Source organism: Crocodylus siamensis, chromosome 2 (assembly GCF_052110815.1).
Source record: "Crocodylus siamensis isolate JL-2025a chromosome 2, ASM5211081v1, whole genome shotgun sequence".
NCBI lineage: Eukaryota > Metazoa > Chordata > Crocodylia > Crocodylidae > Crocodylus > Crocodylus siamensis.
The window spans coordinates 33,311,024-33,335,119 of record NC_143396.1 but is presented as its reverse complement, the minus strand read 5'-3'; the positions used below and the strand labels follow the sequence as shown (position 1 = coordinate 33,335,119).

Sequence of the window (24,096 nt, the reverse complement as noted above, 5' to 3'; positions counted from 1 at the left end):
TCACAAAAAGTGATCCAGAATAACTGTAGTTCAGCAGCCATGAAACCCTTTAGGTAGCTATGTTCATTTGGTTTCTACATCTTAGACTACAGAGACGGCACTAAAGTCCCCATGCTAAACAGACGGGTGCTTAAATTCAGTCTAGGATCTAATGTGGTTCAAATTGAAGACAGTTTCTAAATTCCTGGCTCTGGGTCTGTTCCAGTAGGAATCTTAAGAGTACTACTAGTGAAAATCAGAAACGCTGATTTTTAGTACAGAATACAGTAACTTTCATATGGCTGTAAGTGGATGGTTCCATACTTTAAATGATAACCTAGTGTTTCAGGCCGTTGAGAGTAGGGATTGGAACCCAGTAGTTTCCCATTGTGGGAGGTCATTACTGGGCTTCAGAGTCAGGCTTTCTGTTGCTTGCTTTCTCTCTGGCTGTATGGATCTATCTTGCTTTTCTGTACAATGGCCCTACTTCAACAGCAAGATTTCAAGAATGTCCCATCTAAACTATTCTGTAGTCCAGGAATGTCAAACTCGTGAGTGGAGCGGAGTAGGTCCGTGGGCTGGATTGAGCCCATGGACCTCTTCACATTTTTAACTTCAAGAGCAGACTCCCAGCATTTAGTTTTTTAATCACTATATCTTTTAAGGCTTCAGTTTTGCAGGTGCTTGTCTTTAATGAAATGCCGGAGTACTTTGCTGGATCAGTATTTTGCCATATTAAGCCTCTTAAGCAGTAAAATATATTTTATTTTGAATATATCATAACAGATTACATGGCTTTTATGTACTTGTAGGGGAGAGTAGTTAAGTCTGAGCTTCCCAGCCATAAGGTATATTTCATTTATTATTTTCAGGATATGCATAAAATAGTAAAATCATAGTTCCTAAATTTACAAAAAGGAAACACATATGTGTATGATCTAGTATGTTTCTTGCGTAACTGTTCCATAAATAGTGTTTGTGGTATATAAATGCAATTACTGAATTCGGAGATATCTGACAGAAACATAAAGCATACTGGGGGGGGAAAAATACAATCTATCATTTTGGTTTTAAAGTAAACAATTTTATTTTTTTTATTTGCTAACTGTACATGTAGTCCTGAAGAAAAATACATTTTAGGCTTGAACAGCATACAGCCCCAGAAGCCATCTTATTGAATAGGCAAATTGAGTTAATCGGAAGCTTAAAACAGCTACCAAATCAAAAAAGGAGGGAAATCATAACTTTTTTTTATCTGTGAAAGAGACATACTTGTCATATGCATAAACCTGGCAGGATCTCCTCTTCATCTAAATTGATAAACCCAGTAGAGCTCATATTATGCTGCTTAAGATATTCTTGTTACATCTGTTACTTCAGCAATCCATTTCTTTCTTATGATCTTACAGGGGAACTCCTAATCACATCAATAGCTCCACATCACTCTAACTTTGAATAACACTTCATTGTTATGGTGCTCCATTAAGTAAGGTACTTCAACATTTGCTTAAAAGTAGGCATGGGTTAAATACTTTACTGCAGCGGTTCCCAAACTGACAGATTGTGCACCACCAATTTAAATCGATACAACCTAAAGTACCACCAGCACATTTTTGTCATGTGAAGTAATTATAATAAATCTGTTACCACACATCACTGACAGGTTGTCTGTGTACCACTAGTGGTACCTGTACCACAGATTGGGAACTGCTGCCTTACTGAATTGTGCCTTAACTCTTATTGCCAGTCTTTTATATTTAGAAACAGTACATTTTTGAATACTGTCAAGGCATTAGCTCCTGGAGGGTATCTGATGCTTCTTGCCCAGGAGGTAAGTTTGTGGGGAGGGACTAGATAGGGGGACAGATCGAGGCAGAGGGAGAAAATTATTTGGGGATGCGCCTCCCCAGCAGGTAAGTTCTACCCGGCCGGGGCCCCACTCAACTTATCCCTGCTCCTGCCTCTGTGGTACTATCCCTCACCGCAGGGACTTTAATCTAGCCCCTGCCCCTTTCCTTGCCCACAGACTGACCTCCTGGGCTGGTATGCGTGCATGCATACATACAGGTACTCGGGGGGGGGGGGGCCCACCTCAGCCTCAGATAGGCTCCAAGATCTACCGATGGATCTAGATCCACTAGTTGGTGACTGCTGTCCTATAGCCTTCATACTCCATTTACTATTAGTTGAGCATTTTTATTTTTTACTCCATCAATACATCCAGTGCTTCTTACTTGCAAGCTTACTTGCACTCTGAATCTTTTACAACTATTTTTAGCCTATTAGTTGAAGTACTTGATTCCTGTCATTGGATATGCATCATTCATCTTGTTTTTCTCTCTGTCAGATAGAGAGAAAGCAGAGTGATGACAGCAGTGCTTTTTTTCTCCAGACAAAAATAAAAATCACTTAGGATTTTAGAGGAAGAAAGCTTCATTTTTTTGAGGTGCTTGGTATTTTTATTTTCTAGGTCCTTTGGGAGTATTTACATGAGTCTAACTTAAAGGATGTTTTCCTTGATAGCGTAAACATTATTCTTTAACTGTCTTAGAATGAAAACTTCAGGTCTTCTGAGAAGTTAGAAAAGAGGTCATGAGAACATCAGGCTTCTTCCTGTGCCTGTTGGGAAACACATAGTCTGGGCAAATTCTCCCAGCTCTGTTCTCCTGGTAGAAAAAACTTACCCAGAGATGCCTGAACAGACATTCAAATGCTGAGCCCCTGAAGAGCTGAGGGCTTATAGTAATGATGCTGTGTAGTGGGGCTTTGTGCTCACATCTGTGTGCTCTGCAGGATCCCTCAGTCTGTCTTGCAACAGATGGCAGCAGTGCACAGGACAGTCATGATTGGCTGGCATACTGCTCAGGATCCGCCTATGTCTCTGTGCAGAACAATGTGGGGATTATGAAGGGGATGTGTTCAGCTGGAGCAGTTAAGTCCAGCCCTAGCAACATGCTGTCTCCCAGTGAATGGGGGGAAGAGGGGTGGGAGAAGAAACCCTGGAAAGGCTACTCTTAGAACATGTATAGACATTTGATGCCTCAGGAGAAACTCTCCTGGGAGCAGTTTAGCCCTAGTTGTTCCCAGGTTTTTTTTCTCCCAGTATGGCCACTTTTGCTTTGAACATTTGTACACTTGTGGTTTCTCCTGGAGAGCAGCAACTTTCCCAGTAGAAACTGGATGTTTGCACATGGCCAGTATGTACAAAATAGGGGTGCACCGATTTAAAGATTTTTTTGGCTAATTAACCAGCCATATTGGCCAATACTGATCTGATATTCAATATGCAGCCTGGCAGCTTGGAGAGCAGTGTCTAGCTGGTAAGTCTGTGGGGTGGAAGGCATGTAGGAGAGTGAAGGGGCTTGGGCAGGGGGCAGATTGAGTCCCCCCCCATGGTGAGAGAGGGAATGGAGCGGGGGCATGCACTGCCTGGGTGGGGCAGGACGCAGGACAAAGCTGTGGGTGGCAATCCAGGGGGCATCAGGGGGGAAAGCAGGGTTTGGTTCCTCGCTGCTGGGGGGCATGTGCCCCCCTGGATTTGTGCATGGAGAAAGAGACCAGGCTGCCTACTGAGGGCGCAGGGCCAGGGGCTATGCTGGCTTCTTTCTGGCGTGGGTGCTGGGCTGGGCCAGAGCTGCACTCGGGATGGAGGCTACAGGATGGACTACAGCCACCCCAGAATTTACTTTGCCCTGCACCCTGAACAAGCTATCCACAGCTCCATCCTGTCCCCCCCCCCCCGTTCCCCCCCCCCAGCTGGACAGTGCATGCCCCAGCCCCACTGTGGGGGTCTCAATCTCGCCCTCCCCCATTCCTCCTCTCCCCCCCCCCCCCCCCGACTTACTGGCTGGACACTGCTTTGCAAGCTGCCAGGCTATAGTCCTGTCCTTGTGCATGCTGCAGCTGTGCACATGCATGCAGCCTTTATCAGTGACATTATCAGCTATACCAAACAAAAAAGGCCAATTTGCCAATAATATCAGTTTTCCTTTTATCAGTGCTGATCCAATATGGACTAATATATCAGTGCATCTTTGTTATGAAACTGCCGTAACAAGGTAATAGAAATAGCAGCAGACCTGAAGAACTGGATGTTCTTTCATGTGTCTGATAAAGAATGGTAGCTGTTTCCAGTTTTGTGCCTACAGGCTTGTTTGTCAGCATTCAAGGTCTCAAAGCTTCAGCAGAAGCACAGAAACATACCAGGTGCATGAGAGAGCTTATTTCAGGTAATTTTAGTAAGGCAAAGGAGAGTATGTTGTCCAACATTACTCTTGCACAATAAAGTGGATAAGGGAAGAGCTCCTTAACTAAATATCTGGGTTCCTTTTCTCATAAAAATACAAAAGATTATAGGCAATGGAAATGTTCAGATTTTTTGGGAAATCACTAAGAAAATAGCTTGTCAGAAGTGCAGCAGAGGTAACCTGTCACCTGAGTGTGATGAAAAATCATTTATTTTGACAAAAGTTTTGCTTAATCTTAGTGGTATTTTCCTGTTTAAGTTTTGGTTTTGTAGACAGCCACAAGCCACATAAAGAACTTACATCACACCTAACTGACAAACTACCTCTAAACTTCATTTAGTCTAGGGACAGTCTCCAGTTTCAGTTATGTTCAGTAAGATCCGCTATATTCTGAGATCCACAGGCAGAGGAATTTTTCCACAGAATCCAACCCTTTGCTGCAGAATCCAAAATTCCATAAAAAAGAGAAATTATCCTGCATGGTTGCAGAGAGTTTTTTAAAATATGAACCGATTTTTATAAATTGATGCGACTTGGTCTTCCAGAGGCTGAAGACCATTTTGAAATAATAGCTGCAAGTATTAGGAGCAACTAAATCAACCTATATAAATATTCAGTTTATCCCATAGTCCCAAACTAGGCCTGTTGTTTTTTTCTTGTTGTCAGAAGTCCAGTTTGTCAAAATCTTCAATTTACCTCCCTCAAAATTTACCAGTACAAAATTCTGTTTTGTATTTTAATTGTGGGATATAATAAAACAAACTGAATGAAATAAAAATAACAAACAACAATATAGTCAGTGCATTATTGCATTAGCTGTGTTTTATATTTAATTTGGAAGCCTCCACGTTTATGTAAGATGGTGGAATTTATTTTCGGAACACAAGTTTTGTTGAAACTAAGAGGACTTTTTACAATAGTGCCAGTGTATATTTTGTGGAATTTGCTATTGTATAAATTGTATTGGTGGTTGATCTCCTCTTTGCAGTGGATTCAGTATAGGCACCCATGTTCATTTATTGAGAACTGTTTTTAATGTTGCTGACCCTGGTATTTTGATGACATATCTATGGATGTTGGCAGAAATAAATACAGTTGTCCTTGCATGACTCCATTAATTTCTGGGATAGCTGGGGGGAACCTGTTCTTCCCTGGGAGTACCCTTGAGAGATTTTATAGGGATTTACTCTGTTGTCTCCTGTGTTCCACATTTTGTATAGATATAGATAGATAGCTATATAGATGTATTCATATCATTAGGAAATTAGAGGGGAAGTTGTTGTTTATTATGTGTATGGTTATTACTTCATGGACAAAAAATTTTTAGTGATGGGGAGTCCCGTGTGCCCCAGTGGCCCTCAAAGCTATGTCTCCTGGAGTCTTACGTTCCTGGCATGGTCACCCATGGTGAACAGGCCTGAGGGGAGGTTTGACACTAATCACAATCCAACCCCAATTCCTCATGATTCAACCCCAAGTTCTTCTTAGTAGAAGATGTCAGGATCTCAGTAGCTATAAAGATGAAAGGAGGGTGTGGCAAAATCGAGGTCTCCTATCATCTAGGGTTCTCCCTTGCCATTGGGCATTGATCTCCATCTTGTCAGAATCACGCGATTGCTGTTTCATTTCAACAGCTTCCTCAGTTAAAGTCACTCATAGACTTCTACCACAGGAAACAACATGCTTTCTTGTACCAACCTCCAAAAGCCCTGTAACGATGGACCAGTGATGATGGAGATGGGACTAGTGAATCCAGCAGGCTCCAACCATGAATCTGCATGTAGGCAGCGGTAGCCTGATGGTCAGACTGCACCTGGGTTGAGACGGGTGCGGTTTGGCAGGTGCCAAACCCTGACTGAGCAGTCCTACCCAGAGGGTAATAATCAATGGCTCAATGTCTAATTGGCATCTGGTATCAAGTGGAGTGTCCCAGGTTCTGGGGCCAGTTTTGTTCAATTTCTTCATCAGTGACTTGGAAGATGGCATAGAGTTGCACCCGCACAAGTTTGCATATGACACTAAGCTGAAGGGAGGAATAGATGCACTGGAGAGTAGGGCTAGGATTCGGAGTGACCAACACAAATTGGAGGATTAGGCCAAAAGAAATCTTATGAGGTTCAACCAGGACAAGTACAAAATCCTGTGCTTAGGACAGAACAATCCAATGGACGAGTACAGGCTGGGGGATGGCTGGCTGGGCAGCAGCTCTGCAGAAAAGGACCTGGGGGTTACAGTGGACAATAAGCTGAATATAAGTTAGCAGTGTGCCCTTGTTGCCAAGAAGACTGACAGCGTACTGGGCTGCATTGGTAGGTGTATTGTCAGCAGGTTAAGGGAAGTGATTATTCCGCTCTATGTGGCACTAGTGAGGCCACATCTGTAGTACTGTGTTCAGTTTTGGGCTACCACACTACAGAAAAGATGTGGAAAAATTGGATAGAGTCCAGGAGAGGGCAGCAAAAACTGTAAGGGGGCTTGGGCACATGATTTATGAGGAAAGACTGGGGGAACTGAGAAGCTGATGGAACTGTGCTTATTTAGCCTTGAGAAGGGATTTAATAGCAGCCTTTTCTACTATTAATAGCAACCCTTGAAGGTGGGTTTGAAAGAGAATGAAGCTAGACTGTTCTCGGTGGTGGCAGATGACAGAACAGGGAGCAGTGGTCTCAAGTTGCAGCAAAGAAACTTTTGGTTCAATATTAGGAAGAATTGTCTTACGAGGAGGTTAGTAAAACATGAACAGGTTACCAGGGAGGTGATGGAATCTCCATCCTTGGATGTTTTTGAGACCCCGTCTAGACAAAGCTTTGGCTGGGATGATCTATTTGGGTCTGGTCCTGCCTTGAGCAGGGTGTTGAACTAGATCACCTGCTGAGGTTCCTTCAAACCCTAATTTTCTACAATGGTAATCTGAATCTCCTCTGCTCACCCCACATGGGGAGGAGCTAGAAAAGGTGCCCTAAATCTAGGCTCTGTTCCTGGCTGAATAACTGTCCCCCAGGATTACTCTCTGTGACCAGAAAGAACTGCTGTCATTTTCAGGGGAACTAGTGAAATACAGCATTGACATTACAGCTCTGGATGAGACGAGAGAACTGGATGAGGTTCAACTGAGGGAGGGAGGTGGAGGCTACACCTTCTGGAAGGGAAACTGGCCCAGGATAGATGTATTCAGCACCTGCTTCATCATCAAGAATTGGCTTGTCAGTCAAGTTAAGGAGCTCTCTGTGGGCATTAGCAAACATCTTATGACTTTTTGTCTTAAGCTGAGCAACAACCAGTACACCACTATCCTCAGTGCATATGCTTCAAAGCTTGATGCTGCTGACGATGTCAAAGAACAGTTCTACTCCAACCTTGAACATGTTTTGGCTAATACTCGCAAGGAGGACAAGATCATTCTTCTCAGTGACTTCAGCGCCAGAATTGGACTTGACTGGGAACTCTGGAGTGGCACCAGTGTGAAAGGAGGAGAGGGAAAGCTAGCTCCAAAGGCATCCTTCTGAACAAATGCAGGGAGCCACAGTCTTGTCATCATGAATGCCATCTTCAGACAGAGTGACAAATACCAGGACACATGGAGATGCTCAGTCTAAGCATTGGAACTTCCTCAACTGTCATTGTTAGAGCCTGTGATCAAATGGATGTGTGTCATGCGAGCCATGTGAGGAACCGATGATTGCTGGACATCGCTATTTTTGTCAGATCCAGCCTGAACATGTAGCTTGCTCTGAAACGCTGAAAACAGGCAAAAGCAGTGCGAAAGGACTCTCAACACCAAATCTCTTCAAGACCCAAAGGTGTCTCCAGCAGTGTCTCCATGGAAAGCTCTCTGCCCTGTTGTCCACAAATGAAGGCAACACTGAGGAGCTTTTGAAGGGGTTTAAAACTGCCATTTATATGGCCTGTGCTGAATCTATTGGCTATACCACCTGTTGTCACCAAGACTGGTTTGATTAAAGCAAGGCAGAGGTCCAAGACTTCCTCAGCTGCAAAAGAATCTTATTCTGCTTGGCAAGATGACACCTTATCTCAGCAGAAGAAGGATGCGTACCAGCTCCTCAAAACTAAAGCTCAAAGGAGGATCTGGGAAATCAGAATTCTGTGGTAGCAAGATAAAGCCAAGGAGATTCAGTTCTGTGCTGACAAACATGACATGCATAGCTTCTCCCAGGCAATTAAACTATTTATAGCCCAATTTCTCATGGTCCTACTTTCCTATGGTCACAAGATGGCTCAACACTCAGACGGTGAGTCTATCCAAGCTAGGTAAAGAGTACTTTGAGGCACTCCTGAACTGTGAGTTGATTGGCAGATACCACCATTTGAGTCCATCTGCCTGAAAGGGAATCCCTCCCCAGTCTTCTTGGTGTGCCATCAAGGAAACCAAGAACAACAAGACTCCTGGACCAGATGATATACCTGTGGAAATTTACAAGGCTGGGGGTGTGGAACTAATACTGAGACTCCTTGAACTTTATTCTCTGAATTTGGAACAACGAAGAAGTCCCTGAGGACCTGAGAGATGTCAACATCATGACTATTTTCAAGAAAGGAGATGAGTCTGTGTGTGGGAACTACTGAGGAATCGCCTGCCTTTCCAAAGCAGGAAAAATCCTTGCCCACATCAGCCTGAACATTCTTCTAACTCTTGCTGAGGAAGTCCTGCCAGAATCTCAGTGGGACAACTGACATGATCTTTGTTGTCCACCAGTTCCAAGAAGTGTCGGGAACAACATCAGGACCCGTATACGAGCTTCATTGACCTCACTAAGGCCTTTGATTCCATCAGTCCTGAAGCCTTGTGGAAAGTACTAGTCAGATTTGTATGTGCTGAAAACCACATAAAGGTTCTGAGGTTTCTTTACAACCAGATGACAGCAAATGTCCTATGTAGTGGATTGGAGACAGATCCACTTGCCATCCATACTGAGGTCAAGCATGGATGTGTCATCACCCCAACTGTTTCCTTTTTGACAGTCATCTTGGTTCTTGGGGACCACTTTTCTTCTTGACACAAAATGCCAAACAGATGGAGGTCTTTTCAGTCTAGGATGGGTTTGGTTGAAGACAGCCATCCTTGACTTTAAGTATTCTGGTGACTGCACCATCCTTGTGCACGCTGGGGAAAACCTCGGAAATGCATGTTTTTGGAGAAGCCTACCAAATATAAACTGAAGTGCTCTGTCAGCCCACCTTGAGTCATGAATATGACCCCAGTCCCCAACTTACCATTGAGGGAAAGATCCTGGAGATAGTCGAGCGCTTCCCCTACCTTGGTAGCCACCACTCAGAGTGAATGCTGATGAAGAGATCAAGCATATAATCCCATGCACAAGTGCCTTTCTTGGGAAATTACGTTGGCATGTCTCTATGTATCATGATCTTTATTTACCAAGATCCAGGTCCACGATGCTGTCATCATTCCTTCTTTCCTCTACAGATGTGAAACATGGGTGACCTGTTGTCATTATCTCGAGCTGGAAAGGTATCGCCCACAATGCCTCCGGAATATCTTCCACATCAAATGGGAAGATGGCCAGACAAACGCCAACATCATTGCTGAAGCCAATATTACCAGCTGGGCCAGACATTGTGTGTGGATGCTCAACTCTCTATTCCCGGCCTAGTAATGGTTTGAGGTCTTGGGGTGGCCAGAGGAAAATGCTACAAGGACACATTGTAGGCATACCTCCAGAAAACGGATGCTGACATCAAGAGCTGTGGGGTGCTGGCTGATGACCATCTCCAGTGGTGCCACAACTTCAACCAAGCTGCAGTCCATTTTGAAGATAAGGGTCTTGCCTTCAAAGTAGAGAAGAGAATGGAGGTGCGAATGAGAGAAATACTAGCCTGCAAACTACTCTCCCCTGTGGAAAGATCTGCAACCTCTGCAGATAAATCTGTGGCTCAAGGATTGGACTCAGGACCCATCAATGAGCTCTGGTAGAGGTCATCCTTGAATCAAGGGATTGCTGGCAATGAAGATGCAGATTACATTCAGAAGTAGCTGGGGCATATATGAGAGCTAGCTGAGTGAGGCTCAACACAGATAATGCAAATGTCAGAGAGAAACAACCAGGAAAAATGGCAGTGATTATAAAAGCTGCATTATTGTTCATGTTTCTCCATAACTTGTGTAAGTTTATAACCTGAAGGTATTATTGGAGTTCCACTTATTCCTGAATGTGTCACTGAGTTGTTACAAAGAATGTGTTACCACTTATTTTGAGGTTTTTTGTTTTTTCCCCCCCTTCAACTTTCAAAAAACAGGCTTTGCTGGGGGTATATCCAAGCCTTCTGTCACTCTGGTTTGAATTAGTGCAATGTAAACAAACTATCTAGGGTAGCTAAACAATTTGTAAATTGCAAACTGTGAAATTTGGTAGATAAATTGTATTTCCGTTGTTTGTACTGATTACCAGTACGTTTCTAGGTAAAGTTTAAAATGTTAGTTTAAATTTTAAAAATAATTTTTATGCCTGAGAACTATTGTCACAATTTAAGCACCACACTGTCCCCAAGTGCCACTCTGATCTCCTGCTCTGTCATCTGGTCTTCCTTCTGCTTTCTGTCCTGTGCTCCCTACCTTATCTGTTGCTCTTCTTTTCTGCTCCCTGCCCCATCTGCCATATATCTAACACAGGCTGGCTTTGCCACTTCTGGCACATATGTAGCTTGTTGGCTAAGCTTGCTCTAAACTGACTCCAGCTAACAGTTTCCTGGTTTAAATGAGAGCCTGCTGGAAGTAGAACATTGAGATCCTGAATTCTGGAATACATTCAGAACCCTGCTCACCTCCCCCAAACACATACACACATGCGCTCTTAGTTTTGTTAAATGAATTCTAAAAAACTTCAAAAAATAGTTGCATGAATTTGTGTACAAACTTCAGGAATTGGCATATTTCTGTGAAATGAAATCACATTAGAACCTTTGTTAATAATGTAATTGAATTGGCCTTTTCATTCCTGTGGAAAGTGACAGAGGCTCCCTTTCCAATGACATTTGACTTGTATTTTTCCATGTCTGCTGCAGTGTTGAGCAGTTCATATTGTATTAGAATTACAAGTATGATCTATAAACGCAGATTTCCTGTAGAAATTCTGACTCCATATGTTACTGGCTGTGATTGTGAACAGGCCATTTAATTGAACTAGTATTTAAAACAGCTTATTTTAAAGTGTGATCAAGGGTAAAATGGGTTCAGCACTGTTTCAGCAGTTGTCAGATAAGTTTATTAACAGTTCCTAATATTATATTGGTAGAATGTCTTTGTCTGTACTTAAAGCATAAGCATTTTCACTAAAGATTAAGTCAAACTGATTGTTTCCAGTTATTTTCAGCAATAACGTTTTTCCATTTGGTGAACAATAAAAATAAAATATAAGGGCACCTATACACGTACAGAATAATTATCATGCTCCAGCAGACTCCAGTGTCACGTGTATCAGCATCCCCATGCTGAAAAATGGCAGGCAAGGGCGCTGAAAAACGACTCCGGGTGCTTTTAATTAGAGCTGCTCTTGGAGTCTAATTAAACAATAAAATAATATTCATGGATACTGTTACTCGGGTGACCCAGAGAGCACTGCGAAATAAATATGCCCCTCCTTAATTCCAGGTTATGTGTTTGAATAGTGTGGACATAAATGGGCAGGGTTTATTTTTCAGCAGTGTTCTTGATCGTGGCAGGGGGCTGGTATAGGTATATACTGGACCTGGTATAGCTATATGTAACATCCTGTTCTGAATTTAACCAGGTATTAATATACTACTCTGTTGTAGGAATTGTGTTGTGTTCATTGTTAAATGACTCTATATATATATATATATATATATATATATATATTCATTAAGGTTCAGAATTCATATCAGCCAATCAGTTCACTTAATTTTTTCCCAGTTCAGTTTTTTAATATCGCCAATGGTGAACCTCCAGCAAAAGTGCTAGTTTTATCCATGTAGTTCATTTTTCAGCTTTTTAGCACTATTATTTTCTGTTATTGTACTTATTCTAGCTTTTGAAATATTCTTTTGGGAGGAAAATTGTTTCAAGAGATCAGTAATAGGGCATTGATCCTATCACTTCTTTGTTGCTGGTATAAATACTGCCAAAGTATAGTGACTGAAATTTGCTCTGATCTACTAGCTAGGAGTTAAGTAGCCTATGTGAAATTAATTAGACATTTGTGCATTTCTCTCCAGAGAAAATCACAACTACAGTTGACTATGTAAGGTGTCCCTGTATGCAGTGGCATCAAGCAGGGCAATAAATGAATTGTCATGGATATAAAGTTTGCCATCCAATTTCTAGATATGATTCTGTTAGGATTGAGACATGTAGGTAGTGCAGTACTGGGAAATTTGCATGACTCAATTTTTACTTGATTTGTGGATAGAAGAATTCAGCTTCCAGGTTTGTTATTCTATCAGTTTTTCAAAGGTAATTTATTTTTACAGGAAATGTATATATTTTCACAGGTACTACTTTTGTGATTGTGGCCAGACTATGACATTTACTTTTGTGATTATGATGTACAGTGTGGTTTTATATCTAGAGAGAGAGGTAGCTAGGCATGTTAAGTGGAGTTAGATAAAACACTGGTAGTACAGCAACTGCCTGTGGGCAAATGGCAAAGATATTGTCTTAGTGTTAACCAGGCCTCCAAGCTCATTTGCTATGTTTGAGAACTAGTATAGGGTTTTTAATTGGATGATCACATTACATTAAAGAATGAAACCTCCAAACTCCCAACCTTGACACTCAGCTTTTGGGTGAGCCAAGTGACCTGACTTGAGAGTAGAACTGAAAATCTTCAGATCTGGAACGTTGAATGATATACATTGAACTAATTTAATTAAATACAGGTTAGATTAAAAATCCAGCCTTTTAATAGAGTCAGTTGTAGGAAGCACAGGTTATTCTTCTCTCTTAACATCCAATTTTACTTGTCTTTTTAAATGCTTTTATTTTATTTTTTTAAGACTGTGAGCCAGAAGAGTTGACTGACTGGTCTATGGATGAGAAATGTTCCTTTTGTAACTTACACAAAGAAACAGTCAGTGTAAGTATGAATGTAATATGAAGCATGTAAATTGTTTACTCTGAGTTTTTTTCAAATGTTAGGACTGAAAGTAGAATTGGAGATTTCCCCAGTGGGTTCACATTGTTGATTTTTATACTAGAAATCAAATGTTTTGAGTAGGGGAAAGAAGGAATTCTAGCTTAGCTTTACAACACAAGTCTTTTATTGCATCTGTTACATTCTTGCTATTTATTAATCTCATGATTTCTTAAAACAGGCTACAACCTTTATTGAGATCTGTTGCTGTCTTGCATTTTCTAGGATCGTACACCAATTATTGGTTCTTCACAGTCAACACCTACAGAGGAACTGTCATCTCAGGGCCAGTCCAACACTGATAAGATTGAATGCCAAGCAGAAAATTATCTAAATGCACTCTTTCGAAAGAAAGGTAATAGAGTCTTGCCTTTCACGTTAAATTATGCAGTAAAAGTTTGGAAAAATCAAGTGATTCGGGGATAATCTTTCAGTCCCAAGTTATTTTTATTACTTCAGGTATGAATCCGTAGCATTTTCTCTTCTATCTTTTTTTTTCCCTGTTTCCCTTTCTCCTTTCTTATTTTAGGTGGAGCAGATTACATGCTGCTTCTCCTTTTTCTTTCTTTCTATCACTACTCTCACTCCTGTTGCATTCAATACTGAACTCTCCTGTTTTTCCATTTTTCTCTCACTTGTCTAACTTCAACCTTTGCTCCCTAGAAATCTGAAACATTTTAACAATTCTGCTTGCAAGATGATTTTATTACTGTTTTATTTTCCCAAGAAAATAGTTTTTGGGTAAAGTGAATGTTTTAACGTATTAGTAATCGGAGGTAGATTGTTTTAACTTGAAGTCACTACTTTAAATCTATCCAAATGAGTGATTGAAGCTTATTTTCATTTTATAGCCTTCAGTAATTCTACACTTTCAGTCCATGACTACTTTCGCCTGTTGATCTTTTGTAATTCCTGTGGTATATAGAATGAATAACAACATGAATAGCCTTTTTTCTATGATTACTTGATGATAAACTTGTCAAGGACTAGTGTTGGCTAGCTTGTCAAGGGACAGGCTATTATGTGATTACAGTAAAAAATATTGGCAAATATTCTATGAATCCAAGAATGCTCTTGTGTAGGTGGCAGCCTACCTTTTTTATTGCATCATAGTGTTTTCTGTTAGCAAGAGCAAGAGTGAGAGTTCCTTGCCCATCAGTCTGGTAGGAATCGGAACACATGTGCACTCTATTTAAGAGCAGGCTGGCAAAGATAGGCTATTGTAGCTGAACAGTAAGAAAGAGCAACTGGTTTGCATCATCTGCTTTTGCCTTCACATTCTCCTTCTAATTCACCTTCACAAAGCAGGTTTTTAATTTTTTTTAAATGTAGATGCGAGGTAAAATGAAGTTGGTTCCATTACTACATGATCCAATAGCAATGTTCCTGCCTTGTGGACATAACCTACATGAAATGTTTACTGCATGGCTAGCCCTGCACTGAAGCACCCTTGCGCTCCAATCAGCCCCCCTGCAGCATGTTTTACTGAGGAAGCAGCCCCAGGCTGGCAGGCTGAGTTTTGGGGGTCCCTGCCCGCCAGGGCTATTCTGACCCAGCTTATAGTGCTGTGGTCCCGGGTACATGTTCAGATGGCAATAAACTCTGAAGTTTATTGCTCCCAGGCTCACGTTCAAATGGCATGCCTGGGGGCAATAAACTGAAGCGATAAATGCTGGAGTTTATTGCCTCACGTTAATTACATATGTGGATGCACCCTGTGTGTTTTCAGTATCAAGAAAACCTACTCCTGTGAAAGCTTTCAGAAGTTTATCAAATTAGTACTGAAAGTTTTTTGGGCAACTGAAAAAATGATATTGATCATATTTTTGCTAGAGGCATTTATGCCAGCAATATACCATGTCATATAGTTGAAAAAGCTTATGTGCTCAATTTTTTTCCCCAAAAGCTACATTCAATTTACAAAGTTCCAAGCAGGGAATCACTTGAGGGAAGTCTTCTGAATGCTGAAGTGGAAGATGTGAAAAAGTGTTGATGTTCTTATTGCACAAGCTCCTCTTTTGTGTCCCTAGTATCTGATGGTATAAATATTTACAATGATGGTGTCATCAACTTTGTTCACAACTCCAAAATCTTTTACACATTTTGGTGCACAACTGAGCATCACCACACAGCCCAATGTATGGTTGACCAGTTTAAACGTATCATCAATAATTTAGCTCTATAGAAGGTTATTTTACTTGCAACTGACAAAGCTTCTAATACAAAAGTTGCTTGGGCTTTGTTAATAAATTTAGTATCCACACTTGTGTTAATGGGTATACTGCCCATGTGAGGCAGCTCTTCATTCATGACGTTGAAGATCTGGCAACTTTTGAGGGTGGGTAAAAATTGATTTTAAAAATCAGATTTTTTTTATTTAAATCAGATTTTTCTATTTTTAATTAAATTGTAATGAAATTTTCCTTTTTACAAGTAAACCAGCTTAAAATGAAATTTGAATTTTGATACAGCATAAACTATATAAATTTAGTACAATTAAAATAATTTAATAGTATTTTGTGTCAACTGTACTAAAAACTCTGGAGTTAAAGGCCAGTTTTCTTCTATATAACAATGAGGAGAAAAATAGCTAGCTTCTGAGGTCAGACTTTCAGAAATATGGCACTATTACATGTATTAGGGGCTTGGGATGCAGGGTCTGTACTACTGAATGCAGATGATCAGCAGAGCTATCACAGGTATTGGAAATTGGACTCTGACTCCAGCAGACACCAGTGTGTGTTCCTTGATCAGAAGTATCCACTGAGCCCACCTAGATAGTATAAAACTCCTGTTTTTATTCTGTCTACCTGAGGTCTAATTATCTCAGCTCTCAAATTATAAATATTTGTGGTTCTGTACCTAGAATAGAAGCTTATTTTCCAGGTCATGGAAAAACAATAATTTCTCAGTAACTACAAAGCCCGTGCTTCTAAACGGTTACGAGTCCTTCAGTTAAATGTCCTTTCATTGGTCCCTTTGCATATGTACAGAGATTTAAACATAAACTTCTAAAGTGGTCTGCCAGTGCCTTTAAACTAATCTACTGCAGCATACAAGGCCACAGGGTTATAATAGCAGAAATCATGGACTGTTAGCAAGATCTTTTTTTTTGTTTGTTTGTTTGTTTTGGCAGGGGGCAGGGAAGAATGAAAGGTGTGGTGTGTTGTGTTTAGACTTGGCAGGATTCGATTTTTTTTTGTTTGTTTGTTTGTTTGTTTGTTTGTTTTTGTTTTCTAATTTGACAGATGATATCAAAATTTAAATATGCTTACAAATAAATATTTATTGATTTTAAATTTTCAGGTTTACACAAAATTAGGGATGTTGCAGGCAGATAATTGATTTATGACAGTATACTATTATTGTAGTGCATTTTAACCACCAGCCGCAACAAACTTAACTTAGCATAGGACTGCTGCCACTTGAGCAACAGAATTCTATCAGTCCCAGTTCTGCTTGCCCATAGCTCTCTCATCCACTTTGTTATTTCCTCTTCTTTGTTCCCTGTCCCCTGGGGTTTCTGGGAGTTGCAGTCCAAACTATAGTTAGCATGGTTCTGTTGGACTGCTCCCCTGTTGTCACACACTCCATCAGCCATGTGGTTTTGTTTTTTTTTTACGTCCTCTTTCTATAAATTTTGATTACTAATGATGGAAATATTTTTATATTAGTCTGTGAGTGTAAGGTGAAATTTGAATTTTACTGATAAAAATCAAATCCTGCCAAGTCTAGTTGTCACACGTGGAAGTAGCCTTGGTTTGTTATGGATAGGACTGTGCAAAGCTTCGGTAGCCGATTTTCAATTTGGAGGACATCCGGCCCAATTTGGTGGCTGAATCCAAACTGAATCGGGAGACCCATTAAAAAGGTCCAAATCGAATTGTAAGCGTCCAAATCTATTGGGGGAAAAATATTTGACGATTCAGAAGGCAGGCTTGCAGGAAACAGAAACTTCTCCAGGGAGAAGAGCTAGAATGGGAATTCTCAGGTCAGCTCGTGGAGGTAGTGAAGTCAAAGGATGTGGTTATCATGGGTGACCTTAACTATCCGGACATTTGCTGGGAAGAGCAGTCAGCCAGGTCTGACTGCTCACGTAGCTTCCTAGCAGTGTTACAGGATCTCCATCTAACCTGGGAGGTGCACAGTCCCACCAGGGGAAATGCCTTGTTAGACCTGGTCCTGGCCACAAGCAAAGACCTGGTGAGGGGAATGCGGGTGCTTGATCCCCTGGGCGATAACTATCATCACCTATTGGAATTCGCCATTCAGGGCAGGGTGGCAAAGGCCTGCAGCAAGACAGTAGCCCTGGACTTCAGGAGGGTGGATTTCATTGAACTAAGGAGACTAGTCAGGGAGGCACTGAGGTCCCAGGGGGTGGGACCATCCAAGAAGAATGGTCGTTCCTGAAGGAGACTATCACCAAAAGCATCCAGGAATGCCTCAAAGCTAAGAAGGAGGCATACATCCAATGGAAGGGAGGGGCCATCACCAGGGAGGACTTTAGCTCTGTTGCTCAGGATTATAGGGAGACTGTTAGGAAGGCCAAGGCAAAAATGGAACTTGGACTAGCAACTCGGATCAAGGATAACAAGAAATCCTTTTTGTAAATATATAGGGGGTAAAAAGAAGGTTCTAGGTAACATGGGGCCTCTGCAGGACATGCTTGGAAATCTGGTGGTCTCACCAGATGACAAAGCTAACCTACTTAACAATTTCTTTGCTTCCACTTCTCTGAGCAGGAACCAGGTCAACCCCCCACCCCACCCCACCCCTGGGATCCCTGATGATCCCAGGAAAAGCAGTCAGGCCCAGGGGCAGACTCCACCAGCACCTCCATCCCCGTGGGGAGTCGGATGTTGGGCAGGTTATAATGTGTCATATATCCAATGTCTATATTGATTCTATGAGTTTTAGTATCTAGGAAGCTGATGAAGTGAAGTTCATAAGTTCATCTGTGAAAAGTGTTTTGTAAATTCCCTTTGAGGATCAGGACTAATAGATTGGAGAGAGAGTGGTTTTCTTGTGAGAAATGTGCCCCCACAGGTAGTTGGGTATGCTTGTCTTTAATAAACTTCTGGTGTACATTCATTCTGGTGTACAGTTATTTGGTGTCTCCTGTGTGTTTTCCATCGGGGCATTTGGTGCATTGGATGAGATGTATAACATTTCTGGAGGTGTAGCTGTAAGATCCACAGCAGAACCATCACCGTTCCTGGGATATAGTAATTGTGGGGGTCCTGGAGATGTGTTGGCAGGCTTTACATTTCTTGTCATGACATGGTCTGGATCTATTCAGTGTGTTTTGGGCTGTAGGAAGTTTGCTTCTGGTGATGAGGTTAGTAAGGTTCGGTGCTTGTTTGCATTTACAAAACACCTTTTGTAGGTAAGCCTACAAACTTCACTTCATAAATCTACTAGATATAGAAAAAAATCAGATTCAGTATAGACATTGGATTTATGACACGCTGTAACCTGCCTGACATCTGACTCCCCGGGTACCTCTCCGCTTTTACCTGCTACATCTCGCCCCCAATGCTTCAATTTACATTTTCACTGACTGGCTTTCTTGCATACGTACTGGCTTCTTTGCTATTCATTCCGTCCAGGAAGAGCTCACGCCAACTGGAGAGGCTTCTTCAACCTGGTGAAGGGTTTTTAAACCTGAAATCTTGCTAAGATGTATTTCTCCAGCAATTCACTTGGTCTAATGAAATATATCAGATTGACCTAAAGAACCTTGGCTGCCTATGTCTTTAGACCAACATGGCTACAACCTACACCCTCTAATGCACACAAGTAATATGAGGGCTTTTTTCCAGCAGTTTGAGGTGCACTTTCACAGAAACCCCTGCACCTATCTGCTTGAAACTTGGCAGGCTTCATGCCCTTAGAAGGGGCTACTAATGTGAATTTCTTGTGTGGAGGACAGAAAGGGAACAGAGTTAAGAGCAGTGTATGCTACAGAATGAATCAAAGCTGGGCTCAAGACAGTGCAAGGAAAAACATTTGGTGGAGTATAGACTAGTTTTGATTTCAGCACCTGGAAACTGGAGGAAAAAACTGGTATGGCTTCAGTTCACAAAAAAGACCCTGTTTGGGAATATTTTCAAGAAATTCGTGTCCCACTGGGAAAAAGAGGAACATATACCAAACGTAAACAGCGCAAGAGATGCAAAACAGTACCTGAATGGAGCAACGTTATAAAAAATGTTTCCCGGAAGGCAGTGAACTTGAAGATGGCTCAGACATGTCCACATCACCATCTGGATCAACTGGTTAGTAAACTTACTATTTTTGAACCAATCTTCTGGATTGCTAGTAAATGATAAATTTACGACAGTGTTGGTTATTTTGAATGGATTACTTAAGAATTTGAATATTTTTATGTTTAAAAATGTAATAGGTGTACTACTTTGTGGAAGTATTTTCCAGTTACATTTTTAAAATTACCCATGTATTTCTGAAATGAATGTTATTACTCAGTGTGAGCAAATAAAAGCCCTGGGTAAACATATCCTGTGCAGAATAAAGTTTTAAGAAGAATTTATAAATCTTAAAAAATATAATTTTTTTCAAGCTGTTTCATATTGATAAAGGAAAGGATTTAGATAGAAGATAACCTTTATGATTTTATTGAATATTTTCCCTATAGAACAGGGTTTGCAAAAATGATATCACTTAAACACTGGTTTAAAAAAACCCCCATCAGCTGTAGGTAGAAGCTTTCATTTATAATCTTATTTTTTTTAAGTAATGCTGAGGAATACTCGGTGTGAATAACTTTTTTTAACCATTTTATTTCAGGTTCCAGCTTAACCATAAGACATTATGAACATTGATCATTTGCAATGTCTGTAACTTCAGAATCATCTATAGTAACACCAACAGTACTGCAGCTAAACATCTCAGACAGTGAACTAGTCTCTTTTTGGATAAGGTGTCTTCATTATCACGTAAAACTATGGATGAGTTTATAACCAGGACCAAAATCCAGCAAGACAGCATAGATGAACATATTGCTCGGTTCATTTATGCAACAGTCTCACCCTTTTATCTTGTTCAGCGTAAACATTTCAGTGATGTGGTTCAGTCATGACCAGGTTACGTTCCATGCAGCAGAATGGATACCATTAAAATGCTTCTGGATACAGTGTGACAAGGAAATTCAGCAGTATACAAAAAAAATTGAAGGGAAAAGTTAATTTGAGTTTTGATAGATGGTGCAGTTTACACAGTGATCCAAAAATATATTCTCGTGTGACAAAAGGCAGGATTGTTTATCTCTCAGAAAAAACTGATACATCAGGAAATGTCCATACTGAAGAAAATTTTAAAAGAAGTAGCAGTAAAAGTTTTATAACAAACCGTATGTGTAGCCTTGTCACAGACAATGCTGCAAATGTAGAAAAAGCTGAGAAGAAACTTAAAAGAAGATAATGAAGATAAACCTGAAAGTTATAACACATGAGTGCAGTGCTCATTTGATGCATCTTTTAGCTAAAGATGTACTTAAGTAATCACAAATAAAGAAAAACATTTAAATTAGCAAAATACTTCTGTTACAGCCAGTTTGCTTCAGCTTCACTGAAGAGAGCTGGAGGATTCAAGCTGATTCTCCCTCACGTTGTATTTTGGAATTTAGTGGTTGAGTGCTTTTGAGGCATTTGTCAAAACCTGATCTATTCTGATGACCACGTTTGGGGGGGAAAAATAGTGATGAAATTGAGGGAAGTATCACAGATAGAATAGTAAACATTGGACTAGAAAGAAATGTAGAAGGTATAATGAATACACTAAAACCTACTTCCATGGCCTTGGATAAGCTACAGAAAGATTGCTGCTATATTGCAGATGCTGTTGAAATTTGAAAAGAACTTCAAGAAACAAAGCAAGAACTACCCAACAGCAAAGATGAATTTCAGGCAGAAAAGCAACAGATGGATCAAGCTTCTGTTCTACCTCACTTTCTTGACAATATTCTTGACGCACAGTACCACATACATGTCTAACTGCCAAACAGGAAAATGCTGCTCTGACATAAGCATCTATTAATCATCTATCAGTCATGCCAATCATAATCTTCAGAGCTAGAAATGAACCATACAACCATACTGTACATGTTTGCTAAGGATGCTATATAAAGTCACACCGCTGAACTGGTGGTGGCCATTAGCAAAGCACCTGCAATTTATTGAAGTTCTAAACCTGGTTTTACAGCAGTAGCCTTTTTTGCAGGTGCAGAAAAAAATATTTTCTTCACTTGGACTAGTTCATTCAAAGCTGAGAAATTGATTGGGAGTCAAAAAAGTAGAAAAGTTTGTTTTCCTCTTCCAGTCTTTGAATAAAAAGGGGGGAGAAGGATGAGATTTGAGTTCCAAAAATTTGAAAGGGGGTAAAAAAATTCAAGGCAGCTTGGTTTAAAAAAAGTCTAATTATAAAGTAGGATCTTAAGCTTAAATAACTACATCTAGTATGGCAGGGAGCATGCTCAGAGCTGAGTCTCAAGCCAGCCCACCCACTGACTATGGGGCAGTCTGCCCGGTTTAGTCTGCCCTGACTTTACTCTTACAATAATCTGGTGGTAAATATAAGTTGCATGCCCTGATGCTGGGGGGGGTGCTATCCACAGTTCCATACCATCCCTACACCATGGCCCATGTCTCATAGATGCCATTATACCTTCTTAATGGCTCCAGCTCAAGGCCAGATTTAAAATCACCTACAGTTAAACCTATTTCAGTCTGCCCAGTTATGGGCCTCATGTATACAGCCCCCCTCTCACAGGGGTCTCTTCCATTCTCCCTGTTCTCACCAGGTTTCTCATACTGCCCCTCTTGGGCCACACACACACCCTTCCCTTGCACCCTGAGCAACCCCATTGGGCCATCAGGCTTAATCCCCTGCTCTCCTTGCCCAGCAGGCACACAGCCTTTTGGGCCTCCCTCATGCCCTTATCTGAATGGATGCTGGGCAATTCACAGAACTGAGGCTGACTTCATCCCACACCCCCTTTGGGGCCACTTTTCTGCCCCTGTCACTCTGGGGCCTCATTCTTTGCCCTCTCTGGGGCCTTCCTTTCTGCCCCCTTACCAGGGCCAGGGCTCTCTATGATCTTCTATCCCCACCACCCCAGTAGACTCAGGTGCCTGCCTAGGCATGCCTTGCCAACTGGTTCCTACTAAAAACCCACCAGATGGTGGAGGCTAGGGTTTAGGCACCCTTCCCTGCCTTTCACTTGGGAGGCAACTGGCCTGGCATTTCTTGGGGACTCCCACATCACCAGGAGCCCCACCAGGCCATCGTTCCCCAACAGGGTGCAGTTCAGGTCATACCCAGGACTACTGAGGCCTCCTTCTCCCCTTTATCTTCAAGGTTGTTCCTGGCCCACGGAGCTCAGCAGGGAGATGTTCTTGCCTTGCTGGCTGGTCTCAAAATGGCCCCTCTTAGCCCAGAATGCTGGGCATTAAATGGCCGACCTAATCGGGCACCTGCTGTCTTCCTGGCCTAGCCTTTAAAGTGATAGGTACCAAAGGTGCTCTGTCACATCTTGGCATTTTAGAAAATTTTCCCCAGGGTGAACTAATTGGTTTAATTCACTAGTCACTGTTCATGTTTCTACTACTATATAACAGTTAATACTAGTGTTTTAAAAATTAGTTGTAAACATGCACCATGTTTTAATAAAAGAAAGGTTTCTGTATCCAAAACATTAAAGTTTTTTAAAATTAAATTTGAAGTTCTGGTTTTGTGTGTTTTAAATTCAAGTTAACATCTTAATGCAGCTTGATAAGATTTGAGTAAAAAGTTAATCATTTAGTGAATAAGAAATATATTTCACCGTTTTGTAATGCACTGAAATGTAAGATTTCTAACCATCTAAATATATTAAGCGATAAATTGTGTGTGTGTGTGTAGTTTCTGAACCTAGGAATGTATGTACCAAATCCAGCAGTTGTAAGTCAACATGGTTTAATTGTTATTCCATCAACTAATGAAAAGACACCTTTCTTTAAAATGTATGTGTACATACGCGCACACAAATGGAGTAATTGATAAAAATCAGTAATTTATATTGGGCTTTTGGGAAGGTGGATACAAATCAACAAGTTCTTTTAAATAAAGATCAGATTTCTTATTTAATCATTTTTTATTTTAGTATTTTTTTTTAAATGTATACAACTTAAAAAATTAAAACTATTTTGTGTTAAAGCTCAAAGATACCACCATGGAAAGGGGCTTATAACTTCTAATTATATACTGTTTACAACAATCTACTCGTATAACCTTCTTATATAAAATTTTATATATAGGCCACAACAGGCCATGGACTAAGGGGTCCAATCTTACGGGGTTCCCAGGGGCTCCTCTATAGACTAGTAAAGATTAACAAAAATCACTCTACCCAATGGGACTCAATGTGCTCACTCTAGAAGATCCCGTTAAGCATCTCTGTGATGCTTAGTTTTACTTCTCAAAACTGGATCTGTCTCTCTGAAGGCAACATCCTTGTTAACAGTCGTATATAGAGATAAGCAATAACAGACCTGATTTACCTACCTTTCGGCCCCATTTCTTTGCAAGCTTGTGTGCACAGAATCAAGCCCTTACCTCTGTCCCTAAAAATGCAAAATTTCAAGAAGTTAAATGAATAGAGGATTGTTGGGTGTGGAGTAGATCTGGGCAAGGAGGAAGAGTCTGGAGATAAATGCAAGGAGGGCGGGGCAGTAGAAACAAGAGAGGAA

The 24,096-nt window shown here is 41.0% G+C and overlaps 1 protein-coding gene across 10 annotated transcripts in view; it reads left to right on the top strand.

The window, feature by feature from the left end:
* The window catches only part of LCORL (ligand dependent nuclear receptor corepressor like), a 174,811-nt gene that overhangs the window by 63,538 nt on the left and 87,177 nt on the right, over nucleotides 1–24,096 (top strand). For all 10 annotated transcript variants that reach the window (XM_090035684.1, XM_090035676.1, XM_090035678.1 and 7 more), the window contains 2 exons: nucleotides 13,215–13,294; nucleotides 13,577–13,706. In XM_090035684.1, the coding sequence (XP_089891810.1) occupies nucleotides 13,215–13,294; nucleotides 13,577–13,706 (210 nt within the window). The remainder of the gene's footprint in view (nucleotides 1–13,214; nucleotides 13,295–13,576; nucleotides 13,707–24,096) is intronic.